Source organism: Malaclemys terrapin, chromosome 7 (genome assembly GCF_027887155.1).
Source record: "Malaclemys terrapin pileata isolate rMalTer1 chromosome 7, rMalTer1.hap1, whole genome shotgun sequence".
Taxonomy (NCBI): Eukaryota; Metazoa; Chordata; order Testudines; family Emydidae; genus Malaclemys; species Malaclemys terrapin.
In genome coordinates, this window is record NC_071511.1 from 18,863,032 (window position 1) to 18,882,520 (window position 19,489).

Consider the following 19,489-nt stretch of genomic DNA (forward strand, 5'->3'; position numbering starts at 1 on the left):
TGTATGGAAGGAACCTCTGCTTTACCAGCACTCCTCTTCCACACCCCACCAAGTCACAGGGAACTCAAGTAATTGCTGATTCCCCCAAGAGCAACCCCTTCAAACTGTCAGGGGAATGGCAGCCTGCCCCCCCAGAGCCCAGTCAGCCCTCACAGTGGCCTTCCCTGCTCATATCCCAGCGTTAGAATATAAGTACGTGTGACATCTTTGCCACTAGGCCCTACCTTTAAAACAGGAGCAATGGCCTCTCAGCTGGTTCTTTGGGGGCAGGTTGGCAAACGAGTATCCTTCCTTTGACCTGACTTACCTAATTGTATTTTATAAGCCATTTTTGAGTTAAACTAAAAGACTTTTAAAAAAAAAATTACTCTTCACCACAAGGTAAATTTGTATCACACCATAAAACAAAGGGGAGGTTTTTGTTTGTGCAGTTTTAAAATATATTTTACAGAGACTATCTGGTAAAAGAATTGTGCTCATCCCCTGGTGGATAGTTTATTGGGGAACCTTCTACTTATTGTGGTCCCTAAAGTAGCTCTCGAACAAGTGTATATATCCATATAATATATACACACACCCTACAATGTGTAGCAACAGGATTGTCTTTAACTAGTTTTTTTTTTTTTTTTTTTTTACCTAGAGCCGCCCCTGCTTCCACCCTCTAACTTCACCATCTCAACCAAGCTTCACAATCATAACGGTGACCAGCATTAAATTGTTTGTTTAAAACGAATACTGTGTGTATACCTATATAATATATAGTTTTTTGTCTGGTGAAAAAAATTTCCTTGGAACCTAACCCCCCCACCATTTACATTAATTCTTATGGGGAAATTGGATTCACTTAACATCGTTTTGCTTAAAGTTGCATTTTTCAGGAACATCAATACAACGTTAAGCGACGAGTTACTGTAGATAGAGCGTACTTAGATTTTCAGAAAGCCTTTGACAAAGTCCCTCACCAAAGGCTGTTAAGCAAAATAAGCTGTCATGGGATAAGAGCAGGGGTGGGCAAACTTTTTGGGCTTAGGGCCACATCAGGGTTCTGAAACTGAATGGAGAGCCAGGTAGGGAAGGTTATGCCACCCCAAACAGCCTGGCCCCCGCCCCCATCCACCCCCTCCCACTTCCTGCCCCCCGACTGTCCCCCTCAGAACTCCTGACCCATCCACCCCCCCCCGCTTCTTGTCCCCTAACCGCCCCCCCTGAGATAACACCCCCTATCCAACCCCCCCTGCTCCCTGACCCCTATCCACAGCCCCAGACCCTGACAGGCCGTCCAGAACTCCCACGCCTATCCAACCCCCCCGTTCCCTGACCGCTCCCCCCCCCGCCCCCTGGGACCTTCTGCCCTTTATCCAGCCCCCCCTGCTCCCCGCCCCCTTACAATGCTGCTCAGAATACCAGGACTGGCAGACGCACCACCCGGCAGGAGCTTGCAGCCCCGCCACCCAGAGTGCTGGTAAAAGATAAGAAACGAAGGATAGGAATAAATGGTCAGTTTTCAGAATGGAGAGTTAAATAGTGGTGGCCCCCAGGGGTCTGTTGTGGGCCCAGTCCTATTCAACATATATATAAATGATCTGGAAAAAGGGGTAAACAGTGAGGTGCCAAAATTTGCAGAGGATACAAAATTGCTCAAGATAATTAAGGCCCAGGCAGACTGTGCAGAGCTACAAAAGGATCTCTCAAAACTGGGTGACTGGGCAACAAAATGGCAGATTAAATTCAATGTTGATAAATGCAAAGTAATGCACATTGGAAAACATAATCCCAACTATACATATAAAATGATGGGGTCTAAATTAGCTATTACCACTCAAGAGAGAGATCTTGGGAGTTATTGTGGATAGTTCTTTGAAAACATCCACTCAACGTACAGCGGCAGTCCAAAAAAAGAACAGAATGTTGGGAATCATTAAGAAAAGGATAGATAAGACAGAAAAAATCATATTACTTCTATATAAATGCATGGTACGCCCACATCTTGAATACTGTGTGCAGATGTGGTCGCTCCATCTCAAAAAAGGTATGTTGGAATTGGAAAAGGTTCAGAAAAGGGCAACAAAAATGCCCCTAATCATTTTTGTTGCCCTTTTCTGAACCCAGAGCGCTGGCGGCACGGTGAGCTGAGGCTGGGGGGAGAGGGAACAGCAGGGGAGGGGCTGGGGGCTAGCCTCCCTGGCCGGGAGCTCAAGGGCCGGGCAGGACGGTCCCGCGGCCGGATGTAGCCCATGGGCCACAGTTTGCCCACCTCTGCCATATGAGGAGAGATTAATAAGACTAGGACTTTTCAGGTTGGAAAAGAGATGGCTAAGGGGAGATATGATAGAGGTCTATAAAATCATGACTGGTGTAGAGAAAGTAAATAAGGAAGTGTTATTTACTTCTTCTCATAACACAAGAACTAGGAGTCACCACATGAAATTAATAGGCAGCAGGTTTAAAACAAACAAAAGGAAGTATTTTTTCATACACCGCACAGTCAACCTGTGGAACTCCTTGCCAGAGGATGTTGTGAAGGCCAAGACTATAACAGGGCTCAAAAATGAACTAGATAAATTCATGGATGATAGATCCATCAATGGCTATTGGCCAGGATGGACAGGGATGGTGTCCCTAGCCTCTGTTTGCTGGAAGCTTGGAATGGGCAACAGGGGATGGATCATTTGGTGATTCCCTGTTCTGTTCATTCCCTCTGGGGCACCTGGCATTGGCCACTGTCGGAAGACAGGATACTGGGCTAGATGGACCTTGGTCTGACCCAGTAGGGCCGTTCTTATGTTTTTATAGACCTTTGTAAAGCATCCAGATGGTAATGACTCCTAGTCCCCCAACTAGGCTGGATTTAAAACTGTTGACCTGAAGGACCACAGCCAACACTCTGAGCCATCCAGTCCCTCCCTTGTTTTCTGCTCTTGAGCTAATAGCAATAAGACTACTTTGCTCTAAGTAGCACCTTCCAGAGGAACCCAGAAGTAATACAGGAACATTGAGCCTCACACCAACCCTATAAGGCATTATGCCCATTTTACAGCTGTCCCAGGGCTCTAGCAGGAGAAGAAAAGGAATGAATATTTAATCTCTAGTACAATGCTGGAATTAACACTATGGCCCCATGAAGATGTGTGGGGAGTTAACATCTGGCAAACAGCCGCCTTTGCTTTTTGATCTCTAACTCATTCTGTGCCATTTGTCTGTTTCTCTAAGAATCCCAGGAAACTACCAGTCTATTCCCCCTATGTAATGTTAGTGCTTAGATTTGCAGACAGTTGCTCTAGTGCAGTGGTTCTCGAACTAGGGCCTCCGCTTGTTCAGGGAAAGCCCCTGGCGGGCCGGGCCGGCTTGTTTACCTGCTGCGCCTGCAGGTTCGGCCGATCGCGGCTCCCACTGGCGCCCCTTCCTGCAGCCCCCATTGGTCTGGAGCAGCGAACCATGGCCAGTGGGAGCCGCAATCAGCTGAACCTGGGGACGCAGCAGGTAAACAGGGAAAGCCCCTGGAGGGCCCGGCCAGTTTGAACAAGCGGTGCCCTAGTTTGAGAACCACTGCTCTAGTGGATGGCTTCTTTTTTTTTTTTTTTTTAAACTGCTCAGCTTGCTGACAGTCAAGAAGAGTACGAATCTCCCCTCCAGTAACGCCAAACTTAGTGCACATGTCCATTCCCATGTGTGCAAGTACCAAAAGGGATTCTGGGCATTGAGTTCCAGAGACTGGGAGGAATGGTTGAGTGATTAGAGTGCTAGCTTGGGACTTATGAGACCAGGTTCAATTCCTTGCTCTGCCATAGGCTGTGTGACCTTGGGCAAGTAATTTAGCCTCTCTGGGTATATGTACACTGCAGCTGGGAGTGAGCTGCCCAGCCCTGGTAGTCAGACTCACTAAATAGCGGTGCAGGTGTGGCAGCTCAGACTCTCAAGCCTACGGAGTTGGATGGGCTTTAGAGCCCAAGCTACATCATTGATACGACTATTTTTAGCATGATCCCCACTAGTGCAAGTCTGTCTATCCAGGCTAGGGGGCTCACTTTGAGCTGCAGTATGGACGTACCCTCTTTGCTTCAGTTCCCCAGCTGTAAAATGGGGATAATAGTACCTCCCTACTTCACAAGGGTGTTGTGAGGATAAATACACTAAAGATTGTGGGGTATCCTATCACCATAATGGGGGCCAGATAAATACAGATGGCTAGACAGAGGGAAATGGCCAAGACTCCACACACATTGGTGGTGGTTCTTCCTGTGTGATAGCCCACCCTGTATGTCTTTGATTACAGGGTGGTGTCCAGTTTGGGGACTTCTGGAGAACTTGACTTGAATTCTACGTGGTTATGAAATGTCTCAGTGCATTACAATAGGCCCTCTCACCATTTCCCTGTCTTCAGTCACCCACACTACCTTTGAAAACAACCAAACCACAAACAGTTAATAGCTGAGGTCTTTATTTAAATTTTTTTATATACAGTAAAAGTGTCGCAGATAATCTGTGACGATCAGACAAGACATATGTAAATCTCTCTCAACAATTAGCAGCTTAAGATCTATAAACTACAGTGTTACGTTCACAAGTGTCATTTCTGTACTTTTCAGACCGTGCAAGTGAGTTTTTCTGTTTTTGTTTATTTTTTTTACACTTAAAAAACACACTTACAGCTAAGTCAATTGCCTACTACGATACCACCTGGCATACACAACACAGACACACGTAGGGTTTTTAACTCTAGCCACATTCAGAATTCACTTAAAACTGGCAAAGCCATCCAATCTCAACACAGATCCCTTCATAGCTTGGCTTCTTCTGTTATAATGCTGCTTTTTGTTTAATATTTTAAAAATGCATATTTTTCAAAGCTGAAAGACAGTCTCTCTTCTGGCCCAGTGCAACAATGTACAGAACTCACCATTTAATCTGATCAGATCTTAAGTATTCACTAGATTGGAATAAACCAATAAAGTAATTGCTGTGAACATGCTCAGCATAATTAAATTAATGAAGCTCAAGGGAAGGAGAATTTTGTAAACCTGTCTAAAAATGGAATTTTTTTTTTTTTTTAAAACACGAGACAGGAGATGGGGGAGCAGGTGAACTTCATTTGAACCATGGAATATCATTTAACAGTCACTTCTTTTTGAACTAATGCAGATTATAGTCTCTCCTTCCTTATATGCCCCCGTGATATGTGCTAAACATATCTAAGCAATTTCAGAATTGTTTCGATTCCCAACATGAAATGTTCTGCAACTCAAAGAGATGGTCACACAAGTTTACATACATAGGGAAGGATGATAAAAGGTTCACATGCACACACACCCATGGAAGATACTGTCTTCTACAAGTCATCCAGGAATGCTTCACCTTAAAGAGAATGAACACAACCCACATACAAGGAAAAGGAGCTTTAAAGCTAGAATCACATTTTCAACAATATAATCATTGTTAAACTATTAGAAGTCATCACAGAACTTCCGATTGAAGGGGGAGGAAATAAACCAAACATTCTGCTAATGAAAGGCAAAAAAAACCTCACACTAGTCCTGTTAGAATATTAAAAAATAAAAATGGATGCAGCATCACATATGGCATTAACTGCAGACAACTTTTTGGAATGGAAAACTGTTGGAGAGAGACACACAGACAGACAACATTGTCCAGGACCAAGTAAATGGCCTTCACAAAACAGTTTTGGGGTGAACGTTCCATTACTTCTGGCAAATTGCTTCTTTACTAAAGAAGATTAAACACAACAACACCCAGAGACTGTAACTGAAGGTAGGGTACCTAGCAGAAAACAGGCAAATACTTCCTTCAGACATTACCAGGATGTGGGATAAATGAGTGTAAAGATCGGCTGGCTTTTAATTCATTCCCAAGTTTGTTCATGCACTAAACCAACTGTAAACTTTTATAGTGTGACCTAAACTATAAAGAGGTGCAAAAACTGGGCTTCAGAAATATTGAGGCAACAAAGCTCTTAGATCATGTGTCAAGGGTTTATTACTCTGATCTCCCTACTTTGTTTCTGAGGAAACCTAACAGGAACAGAGTATTTTTATATGGGTGGATGAAAATTACAGATCTAATTTAGTCAGACAAGGGCATTAAACCCCACTGAGTTTTGCCGTAGCTGGCAACTGTCATCTGTTAAGGGAATTGTTTATATATACCTGCTCTCTATCTGCAACTTTTGTGGAAATAGAAATGATTATTTTTGGCTTGAGTCAGTTGCAACTGGCAACTTGTTTTTAACAAAGACAGTAGTGGATTAGTGCACAGTGACAAAGTGAGGTGTGCTGGAATTGTCACAGGGTACCTGAGTTTAAAGACAGAAGTGTGGCTAAAAGGTGACAAACAATCTCTGAAGGAGGAACAAGGATGGTTGGGCAGCAGAGAACTTTCCTCTCCTGGCTGGCAGTGATCAGAGTATTAGGACCTTCTTCCCAGCAGAGAGGGAGGTGCTAACCTAGATCTGGGGAATTTCCTGGGGCTTAGGGTAGGCACAATAGCATGAATTCCTATACTTGCTATTACATATCATTTTAAGTCACTTGGCCATAATTTGGTTCCTACATAGAATTTAGGCCAAGGGAGAAGGAGAACAAGTCTGATTAAATACTGCAAACCATGTGAAAGAGAATCCACGAGTCTTATTTGTGCTCAAGGACTTTCACTGGAACTAAAAACGACTTTTTCCAGTGGAAACAGATACTGAGCCAGATTTTTTTTTAAAAAATCCTTCAATATGAAAACTTGCCAGTAACAACAGATCACTGGGAAAAGATGTTGCTGTGACTTGAGTCATATTTGTAACTGACATTTCCTCTAGTGCTTTGACAACGGAACTGTATTAAGTCCTTGCCTTCACGGCTGCAGGAAAGGGGGCTCTATGTGGCAGGCTACATGGATACACAGCATACAAAGAAGTTCTAAACATAAAGACAATGATCTTACCACAGTCTAATGGGATGACAACTTTGGTTTCAGTTATCAGAGGTGCATTTAAAAATAAATTATCAGGGATAATATGAGAGGATCAGTTGTTTAAACGAACTATCCTTTTAATAGTTATTCTCTCTTTAAGAATCTGTCTTTCCCCAAAAAGGGATGAGGAGAAATTCCTTGTTCTAAGGAAAACATTCTGAGGCCAGGTGGACAGATTTGGGAATGAGAAATCTAACACCCCATGCCTCTCTCACACCCACAAAAAGGACAGGAAAAAAATTGCATGACAAAAATGTGCGGAGAAGGAGGAAGTTATCATGATGCTGCATCTGCAAGCCCAGGAGGACAGTTAAATGGCATGGGAATAGATCTTCCTTCCTCAGACCGGTGTCAAGAGGAAACTACTTTCCGTCCTCCTCAAAACTGTTTCAGGACAAGACTGCTCACACTTAATTATTCACGCAATTCTTCATTTAAAAAACATCACTTCTTTATTAAAGAGGAAAATAATGACCCTCCCAACCCCTTCCAAAAAAACCCCCAATAATAATAATAATAATTATAATAAAAAATCCTATTATAGAAACAATAAGGAAGCACTGAGAGTTTGAGTATTACACTCTTCAAGTATGCTGTTCGGATTTTTTTTAAATCTGTGAATATACATATATAAAAAAAACCTTAAAAGTGCGACCAAGGGCTTTTGCTTAAAGATAAGTATTTAAAGGGCTACTTCAAAATACTGTAGTATGACTGTGCAGTTACTGTGTGTACAGCATGACGCTTCCACTTTGTATGCTTAGCAAGACTTAACAGGCCTCCTAGAAAATTATTGTATGTCAGGTCAGCACAAATGGCCGACCCAGAAGCTGAGTTGGGGGAGATCCGTGCGTTGTTTTTTCTCTCATTAAGGAAAAAAACAAGCCACCCTGAATCCATACATTCGGACATGGAATGTGAGCAGGCTTCACAGTAAACATTAGCGTTACAGATTCGCTGTGGTACCATTGTACAAGGCTGTGCACACTAGCTTAATCTTTGCTATTTTTAAGCTAACCATGTTCTCCTCTTCCTAACAGGTTTAGTACTGTAGTTCAAGCCATAATTTAAATTGCCCATTGGTGTGCTCCAAATTTTTAATTTATTCTTTTGTACACTTAAGAATCTTAAGATTTGCATCCAAAGAGAACCATGCTACATAAAAATTATCCAGGATTCTTGCCAAAAAGAGTTCTTGAATAAAATCTAAAAAATACTATTGCAATGCATCTCGCAGAGAAAAATGTTATTCTAAATGTAAACAAATTCACTCGGACACTTTAAAATTTCAGCGGAAGAGTTGCTGACTAATCTTTGCTGCGCTCACTTGCCCGTGAGCGCCAGGGTAGGTGGGTCAGTGGGGCGATGCAGCTGATTCCTTGCGCCATCATCTGGGGGGCGACAAGAATCGTTCCAAGTAGCCAGCGACGGCGTCCCAGTGCTTCCACATAAAGGCAATGAAAACCACCACAAATAAAGTGCTGAACGTCCTGTTGCGAGTTTTCATGAGGGGGACAACGCAGTTGGCCACGGTAGAGACGAAGACTAGGAGAACAGCCATGACCGCCAGAAGGATGTTGATGAATTTACCCAGCAGGTTTCTGGCAGTGGCATTTTCCAGGCCCTCCAGCTGCACCACTTGTTGCTGTTGCTGCTGAAGTTCCATCTTGGAGATCCTGGTCTGACAGGCTTCTAGCGCCTCCTGTTGGGAAGAATGGAATGGTTATGTTTTCAGTGTTCACATGGTGAATCACAGTGGTACTTAAAGACTAATTGGTGCCTACTGTCATGTGGCTACATTCTTTGGGTCCTGCTCATCTGCTGCAGGATATGAGTCACCCAAACTGATTTCATATCCTGCAGCAGGAGCAGAGGAACCCCGTGCCATTTCTCATGATTTATGAGTGTCCCTCATTAAGTAGGAACTGCAGGTTGCAGCAAAATACCTGATTCTGATCTCATTTACGAGTGTTTCTCCACTGACTGCTCCATTGACTTTAAATTCTTGATTTACTGTGGTTTTCACGTGTGTGACAGGCTAGGGGTTATATCTGCTTCCTCAAATTGATTTTGTGGAAAAAACCCACCATGTTTTATTTCAGCCTCCCTTTTGAGTGTTAACTTGTGTTTCACTGTATATTGGAACAGTTTTATTAGACTGCATCATCCCTCTTGTGTTGGAGGAACCTGACACGTAGCTGTCTAACCCTGAATGAAGATCATCAACAATTGAATAAGCTTCCCATATTAGGATGATGGAGGCCCTCCTCCGCTTACTGTTAATGAACCTCTAAGCAATCCCACAGAGGGTGGGAGAATGGAAAAACTCACCAGAAGGACCACGAGGTGTTAGAAACTGGTTTCAAAAAAAGAGACTCTCTCTGCCAGAATGAGTAAGGTTGGCTGGGAGGGATCTGGTCCCCTGCAGGACACTGACCAAAATCCAAATGATATTCAGGAATGGCAAGGACACTGAATGGAGGGTCTTGTGTTCAGGTGTTTGTTACTCTTCCACAGATCTGTAAATCACATGTACCTCCTAATAGTGAAGTGTGTGGGTGTTTAAGAAGCTACTTTGCAAAGCCCATCTGGTATTTCCTGTAACCGTCACCTAGTTCCCAATGAATTAAACTATGAACCAGAGCGCTCGTGTGGGTTGGGTCTAATACCCCAGCCTGGTGACTGCTCACCAGAGGAAATTCAACCAGGGTTGTAACAGAGGCAAAAGCATTTTCCACCTCTTCAGTGCTATCAGACATTTTAGAAACAAAACCAGATTCTGCTTAGAGAAATCAGAGATGGGAGCTTTTCAATTTTTTATTCCTCTGTTCTAATGCCATTTGGGTCAGTAGGTACCATCTGACAGCATCCTATGCAAAATGAGTGTGTGGCACTCATTGTGTTACCTTGGTTGGCAATCTCAGAGATATGTAGGACTGAATGGGCTATGGAAACTGAATTATCCCCTCTTGTTCCTAGAGATAATCCCTTCGCGTAAGAGACTCTTGCGTTACTTCTGCCTTTACTTTGCCTGTTTTGGAGCGAGAGGGCTGTTGTCCAGAGCCCAATGTCCAGGGCTGTTAATCTAGCTCCTTTTACCAACATTTTCTAAAATATTGTCTCTGATTCTTCCTCCTTTTCCCCAGTGGCCATCATTCTCACAACCCTGAGGAACCCCTCATTTGAACTGAGCAGCACTCAGAGATGATCCCTAATTGGCTTGGGGAGCCACTTTTGAGCAATCTTATTTCCACTACGATAAATCCGAACTCAGGTATCCTACACTGTGCTGCAGACTACAGAGCAACCATTAGGCCAGAGTCCAGGGAGAAACAGGTTCTATCTACCACTTCATTATTTTTAAAATTAGATTTCAGTACCCTATTATGAGAAGTTGTACATTGATTTCCTATTTAGCCAAATGAACTCTCTCTCCCAATTGTGTCATGTCACCACCCTGCCTAAATCTGGTGTGCTGAAGAATGCAGCACTGGCTAGTGGGTGGATCACAGGACTGAGAGCCAGGATTTCCTGAATTATAGTCTCTGTTCTGTCACTTCAGGCAAGTTACTCAGTTTCCTCATCTGAAAAATAGGACTAAGATTTACCTCTCTCACAGCAGCATTGAGGATTAAGTCATGTTTACAAAGTGCCTCATCAACATGGAAAATGTACATCAGAAATGCTGAATCATGAAACTGAGGTTAAGGAAAAGGCTACTGATGAATCCCACCTCATTTTAAGCTTCCTGTCCTACTCTTTTCTCCTGCCTGGGTAAATTTGAGAGAGGTGTACAGCCGGGTCCCTGTAGCACATTTAAAAGTGAAAATCTGATATTTGATAGGGTAAAGGCCATGGTACCACTGTCCCCAGACATTTATTTATTTTAGCTTTACTCTAGAAAGGTCATTGTTACTTGTTACATTTCTGCACTATTGCGTAAAACTCTGATATTGCTGTGGAGGTCAACTTATCGAGGGCTTCCCAGAGGTTACATAATTGGAAAGCAATAGGCAAAACTGATTCAACCAATCGTGCAGTTGGGTCAACAAATGTAGCCCAAAAGATATCACTGCCCCTGTCTGGTGGAACTAGCTTGTAAGACTCATCTGTGCAAAGGACAGACTGCACTTTGACCTAAAATTCTCCTCACACACAAAAAATATCCCAAGTCCTTTCCTCAAAACTGAGAAGCCTGTTTAAACCAACAATGTGAATTTAAAATAGCTTAGAGCTTGTTTCTAAATGGGCCTTTGTAAGGCTTAGCTAAAGCCCAGGTACTTTCCCAGATCACTTGACTTTTGTCTGCAGAAGCTCCTCCAACTCTATAAATCCCGTTTCCACAGGCTACTGGACTCTAGATACTTCACATACTGAAAGAAACTTCTCTTGCAAACACCTCCTTATTTGGGCATGAAAAACAGAATGGATTTTTTTTCCTGACTGAACACAATGGATACAGAAAGCCAGCCACTGTTTTCCCTTCAATATCTGTGCTGATTGCTCAAAAATTAGTGACACGCCCTAGAGCAGTCTACTGGGAACACTACCATAAAAACTTCCTGCTCATGTCTCTGCCCACTGGTTTCCAATACATGTGCAAATACTTGTATTATGGCCACCGCCAAAAATGGGAGCACGTTCCCACTGGGCCATAACCTAAAAAATCCCATGATGGGGCAGGTTCCTCTGAACATGGATACATGAACAGTCATGCATATATAGTTGGCAAATACACAATGACTTCCCCTGCATCAAGGCTGTTAGAGAATTTTGAGAGCTAAAGGTAGATTAAGGTGCTCTTGAAAGCTCAAGGTGCATGACTCTCCCATTAGCCTTTGTTATACTGCTATTAAAACACACACATATGGAACCAAGAACATTTTGGAAAACTAGGGAAATAGGGGGGAGGGATAGCTCAGTGGTTTGAGCATTGGCTTGCTAAACCCAGGGTTGTGAGTTCAGTCCTTGAGGGGACCACTTAGGGATCTGGGGCAAAATCAGTACTTGGTCCTGCTAGTGAAGGCAGGGGGCTGGACTCGACTCGACGACCCTTCAGGGTCCTTTCCAGTTCTATGAGATAGATATATCTCCATATATATAGCCATTGCTACTGCGTGCTTGAGTATTCTGAAGTGGAAGCAGGAACTTGCTAAGCCCAGCCTCTCACCAACCTGGATGTCTCGAGCTCGCTCATAGGACTGATAAGCTATTTTCTCTTCCATGCTGGCCAACTCTTGCTTTAGATTAAGGATCTCATTCTGGTGGAGCTCTGTCAGGTCATTTAGCTGCTCTTCTAGTCGTTCACATCTAGAAGTGAGAAACGTAGGGGAGTTATTTTAGTGAGAACACAAAGGTAAAATTACACCAACAAGAATCAAGAGATGAATCGTGGAGATTTTCCTTGAAAATCAGCATGGCTGATATTAAATTATTTACCTTTTCCTTGCCCCTTCACTCTGTGGATCTCAGAGTGATTTCGGACAACAAACTATGCCTCCTCACTGTGAGATAGGTAAATCTTGCCCATGAGGTAGGCAAACAGCCCTATTTCAAAGAGGGAGAAACAGGCACAGAGAGACTAAATGACTTTCCCAAGTTTACAAAGGAAGTTAAGGACAGATGTGGAAATAGAATTCAGAACTCCTTAGTCTCAGTCTTGTGTTTTAATCACCAATCACCCTCCATACAACACTAACACACAGTTTCTCCCCCCACCTCGCCCCGTTATACTCAGTGAAGCAATGTGGAGGATAACAACTCAGTAATTAATAAGACTGATGTCTAAGTCAGAGAATGTGATGGTCTTGTTTGGCATTACATCACTACATGTAAGATCACATGGATAGATTTTTTTCTGAGAGTGATTCTGTCTGATTGGCAAAATTACCATGTTCTATTATTTATGAGAAGAACATGTAAATCAGTAGCTTGTCGACTAATTTTTTAAGATTTCCAGTTGCAAGCGGACTGCAAGTGATTCCCATTTCGGGGACAAAGGTTTGAAATGTGAGTTATTCTAAAGGTGAAAAAAGTCTCTTCTATTAGCAAAACATGCAGTAATTGTGCAGCACTAATCCCACAATGCAATTGTAACCTATCAAATGTGAAGTATTTTGCATTTATACATAGCCCTTTCATTTGAAGATTTCAAAGTGCTTTACAAGCAATTAGGTTTCAATATCCTCTGTGAATTTAGTTAAAATATTCACATACTTTCTGAAGAGTAAACTGAAGAACAGAGAACAAGGACCCAGAAATCCTAAATCATAGGCACTGTTTAGACTGGCCTTTTTTCCCCTCTAAAGTTTCCCTCCATTACTACCACTGGTTCAACTGCATGAGTGGTAGCTATTGTGAGAACACTCACAATGCAACATAAAACTTCTGCTCTCCTGTTAGAGTTAATATTTGATGGTTCACTAACAAATAGTGGCTGACTGACTCACAGGCTTCTGACTCTATGAACCTGAGATACCTTTAGCATTAATTTTTTGCAATGAAAAGAACAAAACTCAGAAGATGTTTGTTACCTCAAATAGTGGGGCTTTACTTAAAGACCTGACTTTTTAAGGTACACCTCTACCCCAATATAACGCTGTCCTCAGGAGCCAAAAATTCTTACTGCGTTATAAGTGAAACCGCGTTATATCCAACTTGCTTTGATCCGCCGGAGTGCGCAGCCCCGCCCCCCCGGAGCGCTGCTTTACTGCGTCATATTCAAATTCATGTTATACTGGGTCGCGTTATATCGGGGTAGAGGTGTAGTTTGTGGTTGAAACAGACAGCTTTGGTACCTGAGAGTCTCAAACAATGACAATCATACATGGTCAACCAGTTGGGATGCAAGAGCACATCACTGACTGATGCTGCTCATTCTGAAAAAAGTTCCCAGGCATCTTCGTTGTCAAGATACACCATTGGAAAAAACAAAAGAAAGACAACAAAAGCACCTTGTCAGCACCGGGGAATCAAACAACATGAGTAGCAATGTAGAGATGGATTGGTGAAAAGTTTGGCCAGTTATTTATAATATAGCTGGTTGCTCCCACCTCACTTCCCTTTCCCCAAAATACTTAATTAAAAAAATAGTCTGCCACCAGCCAAGCACTCAGGATCTAAATTAACACCCCCCCCCCCAAAAAAAATCAATACAAACCCCTACGTGCAGCATAAATTAGGAGGGAAAGTATTCTGCATGTTAATACTTCAAATTTCAAGCTTTTCCAAAGGGTTTGTTAAACCAAAAGGGACTTGAACTTTTACAAAAAATACAGTGATTATGTCTTTATAAGAGACATACACCATAGAACAGTTGTTGCCAGGAATCTTAAATCCTGTTTTATTACAAACAACTGGATTTGGATAACTTCAGAACATATATCAATCGACCGGAAACATAAGAAAACCCTGCAAATCTGTAAACCTCAGGATTTGGGCTAACATAATTAGCAAAGAAGCTGGCATCATGCTTCCTGGACCCTGGAATGCAGGGCTACTGGTTTATTCCGAAACCAAAATGAACCTCAGTGACTCCTGCTTGCTAACTTAACAATGCTGTCCCCACTTACAGGAAGGAGCCATCCCCAGCTTTTGCAGATTGATTTGTTCCCATACTCCAACTCAACAATTATCCAATATACAGATTTTAGATATACTTATTGGGACTAACCTTACTCTGTTTATTTGATTTTAATTTCCTATTTTGTTTGTAACATCTGTGAGTTTAAGAGTTGGGGTTTTTTTGGGCTATCACATTGGAAAAGATGAAGAGTTGGTCTTATGACAAAAACGCAGGACTGGGAGCCAAAATTGATTTGAGAAAAGAGAGAAGTTTAGATTAGGTGGTATTACAAAGTAAATGCCTTATTTTGTCCCTTGTAAAGTCATCTGTAAAGAGGGTCTCTCTCTATATATACACACATACACATACACACACAACATATGTGAGGGTGGTAACATCCATGTGATAATTTTCCTTTATCAGACACATCTGGCTGCCTCATCTGTGCTAATCCTCAATGGGCTATTTAACATTCCTAGCCCCTGAGCAGATTTTAAGAGCTGCCATTTCTTTTTACTCGTCAACCATAAAACTGAAAATCTGGCCCAGTAGTTCTAGAAGTCAAAGGTTATCCCAGCCGTCTTTTAAACAAATATAATTAGTATGAGGTCAAACCAGTTCCAACGACAAAAGAATCGGATACAAAAATTAACGCATAATATTGTAGCAATTTGGTCAATGGGTTTCTGCGAGAGCTAACTGTCCTTTCCAGTGATGCTGGCCTGGCTTAAACCCTCCCCCCCCCGTGAGCTGGACACATCCCAACTATATGAGCTCATGATTTTGCTGTGTGCAAACAGGTTCCCCTAATGGGACAGGAACCATGAAAAAAAACTCCGCAGGAGCTTTATTTCGGGTTCTCCACAGAACGGAAAGTCCCTGCTTCTCTCAGTAAACAACTGCCACCTTTCAAAGGATGAGATAAGCAACAGGCTATATTGGAGTTTGTTCCAGCTGAAAAAGAAAGACTGCAGAGGACCAGAGCAGGATCTTCCTTTCTGGATGATTCAATTCTAAGAGGAGTGGTTAAACTGCCTGAGGCCATATCAGCTGGCCAATGGGCAGGTAGCACAGGCTTTCACACAGCCTTGGCAATGTGTACACTGGGACAGCTGGAGCAACCTGCAGTGCAGGGGAAATAAAAAGACAGACACAGGAAGAACTGGAGAGACTGCACTAATACCACCCCACCCCACCCCAGGGCTAGTTAGCACAAGAGCTATACTGATAGTCAAGAGCTGAAAAGGGGAGGGAATCAGGCAGGTCACGGGAAAACCTGCAGTGTAAGTATTGGCTGGTAAATAGAAACTAAGGCAACATAAAACAAAGGCCATCCACCTGCAAAAAAGGGTTGGGGTGGGAAGGAATTTAAGAAGACTGAGCTGGACACAGAAGTTTGATGGAAAAAGATTATAGCGCTTGTATTCTTCCAATTGCCAAGACAGATGTAAACACTCAGCAAGAGGTTCTCTCTCTCTCTTTTTTTTTTTTAAATTAAGAAGTATTTTAGAACATCTGCACTTTGTGCTAGTATCTGAAAGGTTCTCCAGAAATAGCACACACCTGTTAGCTATTCATAGCTTTTAAGGCCAGGTATGATCAATACAAATCCCCAGCCTGATAAATTAAACCACAATCTGTGTCTCCATCTTCCCTGGAGGATTTATTTTAAGGAAAAAGAGTGGACTAACAACAGGACTAGGAGTCAGGCGTTCCAGAGTTCTAATCTGAGCTAGGACAGTGGCTTCCTCTATGGCCTTGGGCAAAGTATTTAGCAGGACTAACTAGCTCAGCTGACAAAATATTAAAGCCCGACTGCCTATATTGTATTAGTTCAGGCTGCCATTTTGCTTGTGCTGTAGTTTGTATGCAGCATTGTTACCTAAATATGGATGGCTAGTGCTTCATGTGTCCAACAAAATACTAAATTGAAACAAACAAGCAGAACCTCTCTTTATTATGGATTGGCAGATCAGACTTCACATCACTTTGCTAAGGGACCGTAGGATAAAACGTAGGGCCCTACCAAATTCATGTCCTTGAAAAATGCATCACGGACAATGAAATCTTGTCTTGTGGGTGCTTTTACCCTATACTATACAGATTTTGCAGGGGAGACCAGTATTTCTCAAATTGAGGGTCCTGACCCAAAAGGGAGTTGCAGGCGGGGTCACAAGGTTATTTTAGGAGGGGTCGCAGTATTACCATCCTTACTTCTGCACTGCCCTAGAGCTGGGCAGCTGGAGAGCAGCGGCTATTGGCCGGGCGCCCAGCTCTGAAGGCAGCGCCTCACCAGCAGGAGCACAGAAGTAAGGGTGGCAATACGATACCATGCCATGCCACCCTTACTTCTGTGCTGCTGCCTTCAGAGCCAGGCGGCCGGAGAGTGACAGCTGCTGACTGAGGGCCAAGCTCTGCAGGTAGCAGTGCAAAAGTAAGGGTGGCAATACCATACCATGCCATCCTTACTTCTGTGTGGCTGCTGGTGGTGGTGCTGACTTCAGAGGTGGGCTCCCTGCCAGCAGCCGCTGCTCTCCAGCTGCCAAGCTCTGAAGCCAGCGCCGCCACCAGCAGCAGTGCAGAAGCTGTTTCGCAACCCTCTTCCCCCCCACAGCTCCTTTATGGGTCAAGACCCCTTCAATAGCTGAAATCATGACATTTACGATTTTTAAAATCCTATGACCGTGAAATTGACTAAAACGGACCGAAAATTTGATAGGGCCCTAATGATGAGCACTGGAAATGAGCTCTTGTGCTGGGCTCTGGTATCAAGCAAAAGCCTGATCACAACAAAAGAGAATTTGATGACGACACTGGCTTGGGCCATCCAGGTTTGCAAAACATACAGAAAACTCACTGCCACTTCAAGATTACAGTAGCCTAAACCCTTTCACATGGCTTCCAGGACACCAGCATCTCTAAGAGAGCTAGAAGGTGATGCTGAAGACATGGTGCAAATCTACACTAATCCCTGGCTGCTGTCCTCCCCTTTGGGGTGAAGAGTTGGGTCCCCTCTCATTTCTTGTTTTTCTCAGAGACCTTAGAAGGCACAGCTCAAGAATTCCATCGGATCTGGGCTCTGGTGCCTGGAGAAGCTGGCAGGGGACCTGCCTACAAAGCCATAGCAAGATACTGCTGGGGAGGAGTCCTAGAGTGTGAGGAGTAAGATCCAACGTGTTTTGATGGGGAGACTACTTGGCTTTGGTAGGTGGAGCCTGTAACTGATGGAGAGGAGTGGGTTCCTTTCGGCACCCTTTTCTTTGTACCAGTGGCACTGGCTGAGGGAGGTGCTGCTGCAATAGCTGCCACCCCTCCGGGTTGCTCCACTGAGGCCTTTGGAGTGCAGCCATGGTACCTACTACTTCCCCGCTGTGGCTTTCTCCACCTTCTCCTCCTTGGCTGATACTCTGTAGAGCTTAAGGCACTGGAGGGTAGGAGACACTGCTGTTGGAATGGCTCCACCTCCCTTCTGCCCCCTACAAAATGGCGGACATGAGATATGTAAACTACAGGGATACCCTCTGCTTCCACACCATCTCTGCACTGGGAATGCAACTGTTGTGTGGAATGATTGACAATACATTCTATTTAACCTTCTTTTGCCACTGTGGAGCAGGGGGGCACAGAACCCGGGTCTTTGGATACATTGACAATAGCATGCCTTCTGAGGGAGCTGCTGGACATATGGGAGGAAGGGTTGGGGTTAGGCTTCACTGTTCCCATTTTCCTAGCCAGATGCAGGTCCTCGTCTGAATGGTTGGAGGAGGCAGGGTTTCTTCTACTTTACCTGGGAGCAGGTACAGTTTTTTCAGGGGACAGCAAGGGTTCGATAGCTACAACTGAGGTAGGGAGCACTAGTTGTAGTACATTTGCCTCCAAACCCTCTTTAGTTAACTGCTTATCTTGGAGGGGCTCTGTAAGGGGAGACTCTTCCTTGCTATTCGCTTCTTGATCAGGAAAGAGGAGCGGAGCAGTGAGAGGGCAGAATTTATAGGAGTTATTATGACAGTCAAGCCCGAGAAGACCATGAGGAACTTCAGAGGTGAATTGGCAACATGATGGCAGATGAAGTTCAATGTTGATAAATGGTAAAGTAAGGAACACTAGAGGGAAAATTCTGAACTACTCATACTACTTCTACATTAACTGCATCAGCTCAAGAAAAGGACCTACGCATCAGTGTACACAGCTCAGTGGAGATTTCTGCTCAATGAGCAGTTGCAGTCAAAAGGCAAACAAGACACCAGGATGCATAAAAGTGGGTTTGAGAACATAGAAAATGTTATATAAATCAACCATGAGGTCTTGCCTATAATTTCATGCGTGGATCTGATCACCCTATTTCAAAACGTATACTGCAGAGTTAGACTGATTCAGAGTGTGGCACAGAACAATTAGAGGCATGGAAAAACTCCCTGATGAGAGATTGTTTATCTGAGAAGGGAGATGACAAGGGAACAAGTATATAAAATAACAAATGGTATAAATATTGTAAATGGAGAGTTTCTGTTCTCCCTGTCTCATAACATAAGAACAAAGGAGACAGATTCAAAACTCAAAATCCTCAGCTTGTATGGAAGGATACAGTGGCATTGGAACAATTTTTATAGTGCAGCACCCCCAGCACTTCTAGTTCCAGCCCCTCTGGAAGGATACTGCAATGCTTGCTAGGTTTGGGCCTAGCAGCCTATGCACATGCTGGAGAAGGCCCCGGCTCTCTTGTTCAGTTCAGCCATGATATCAGAGAGGAAGCTTGGAGCATGTAGGTCCCATAGGGCACTGATTCCTCAGAGGCTATAGTAGCAGCTTTATATACAGATGTATGGCGAAGGGGTTCTACGCCTCTGGGGCTGCTTTCTGACTTTAAGCAGTCTGCCTGATGGATATAGCTCTTCCAATTAAGTGAAGCTCAAGAGATGGTCAGACCCACATATAGAGGTGACACACACT

At 43.5% G+C, this 19,489-nt stretch overlaps 1 protein-coding gene across 2 annotated transcripts in view; it reads right to left on the reverse strand.

Annotated features, from left to right (window-relative positions):
• Positions 1-4,421: 4,421 nt before the first annotated feature.
• The window catches only part of TMCC1 (transmembrane and coiled-coil domain family 1), a 200,536-nt gene continuing 185,468 nt past the window's right edge, over positions 4,422-19,489 (reverse strand). For both annotated transcript variants that reach the window (XM_054035730.1, XM_054035729.1), the window contains 2 exons: positions 12,150-12,285; positions 4,422-8,677 (listed from right to left, as the gene is read on the reverse strand). In XM_054035730.1, coding sequence (XP_053891705.1) covers positions 8,363-8,677; positions 12,150-12,285 — 451 coding nt within the window. In that variant the 3' untranslated portion in view covers positions 4,422-8,362. The remainder of the gene's footprint in view (positions 8,678-12,149; positions 12,286-19,489) is intronic.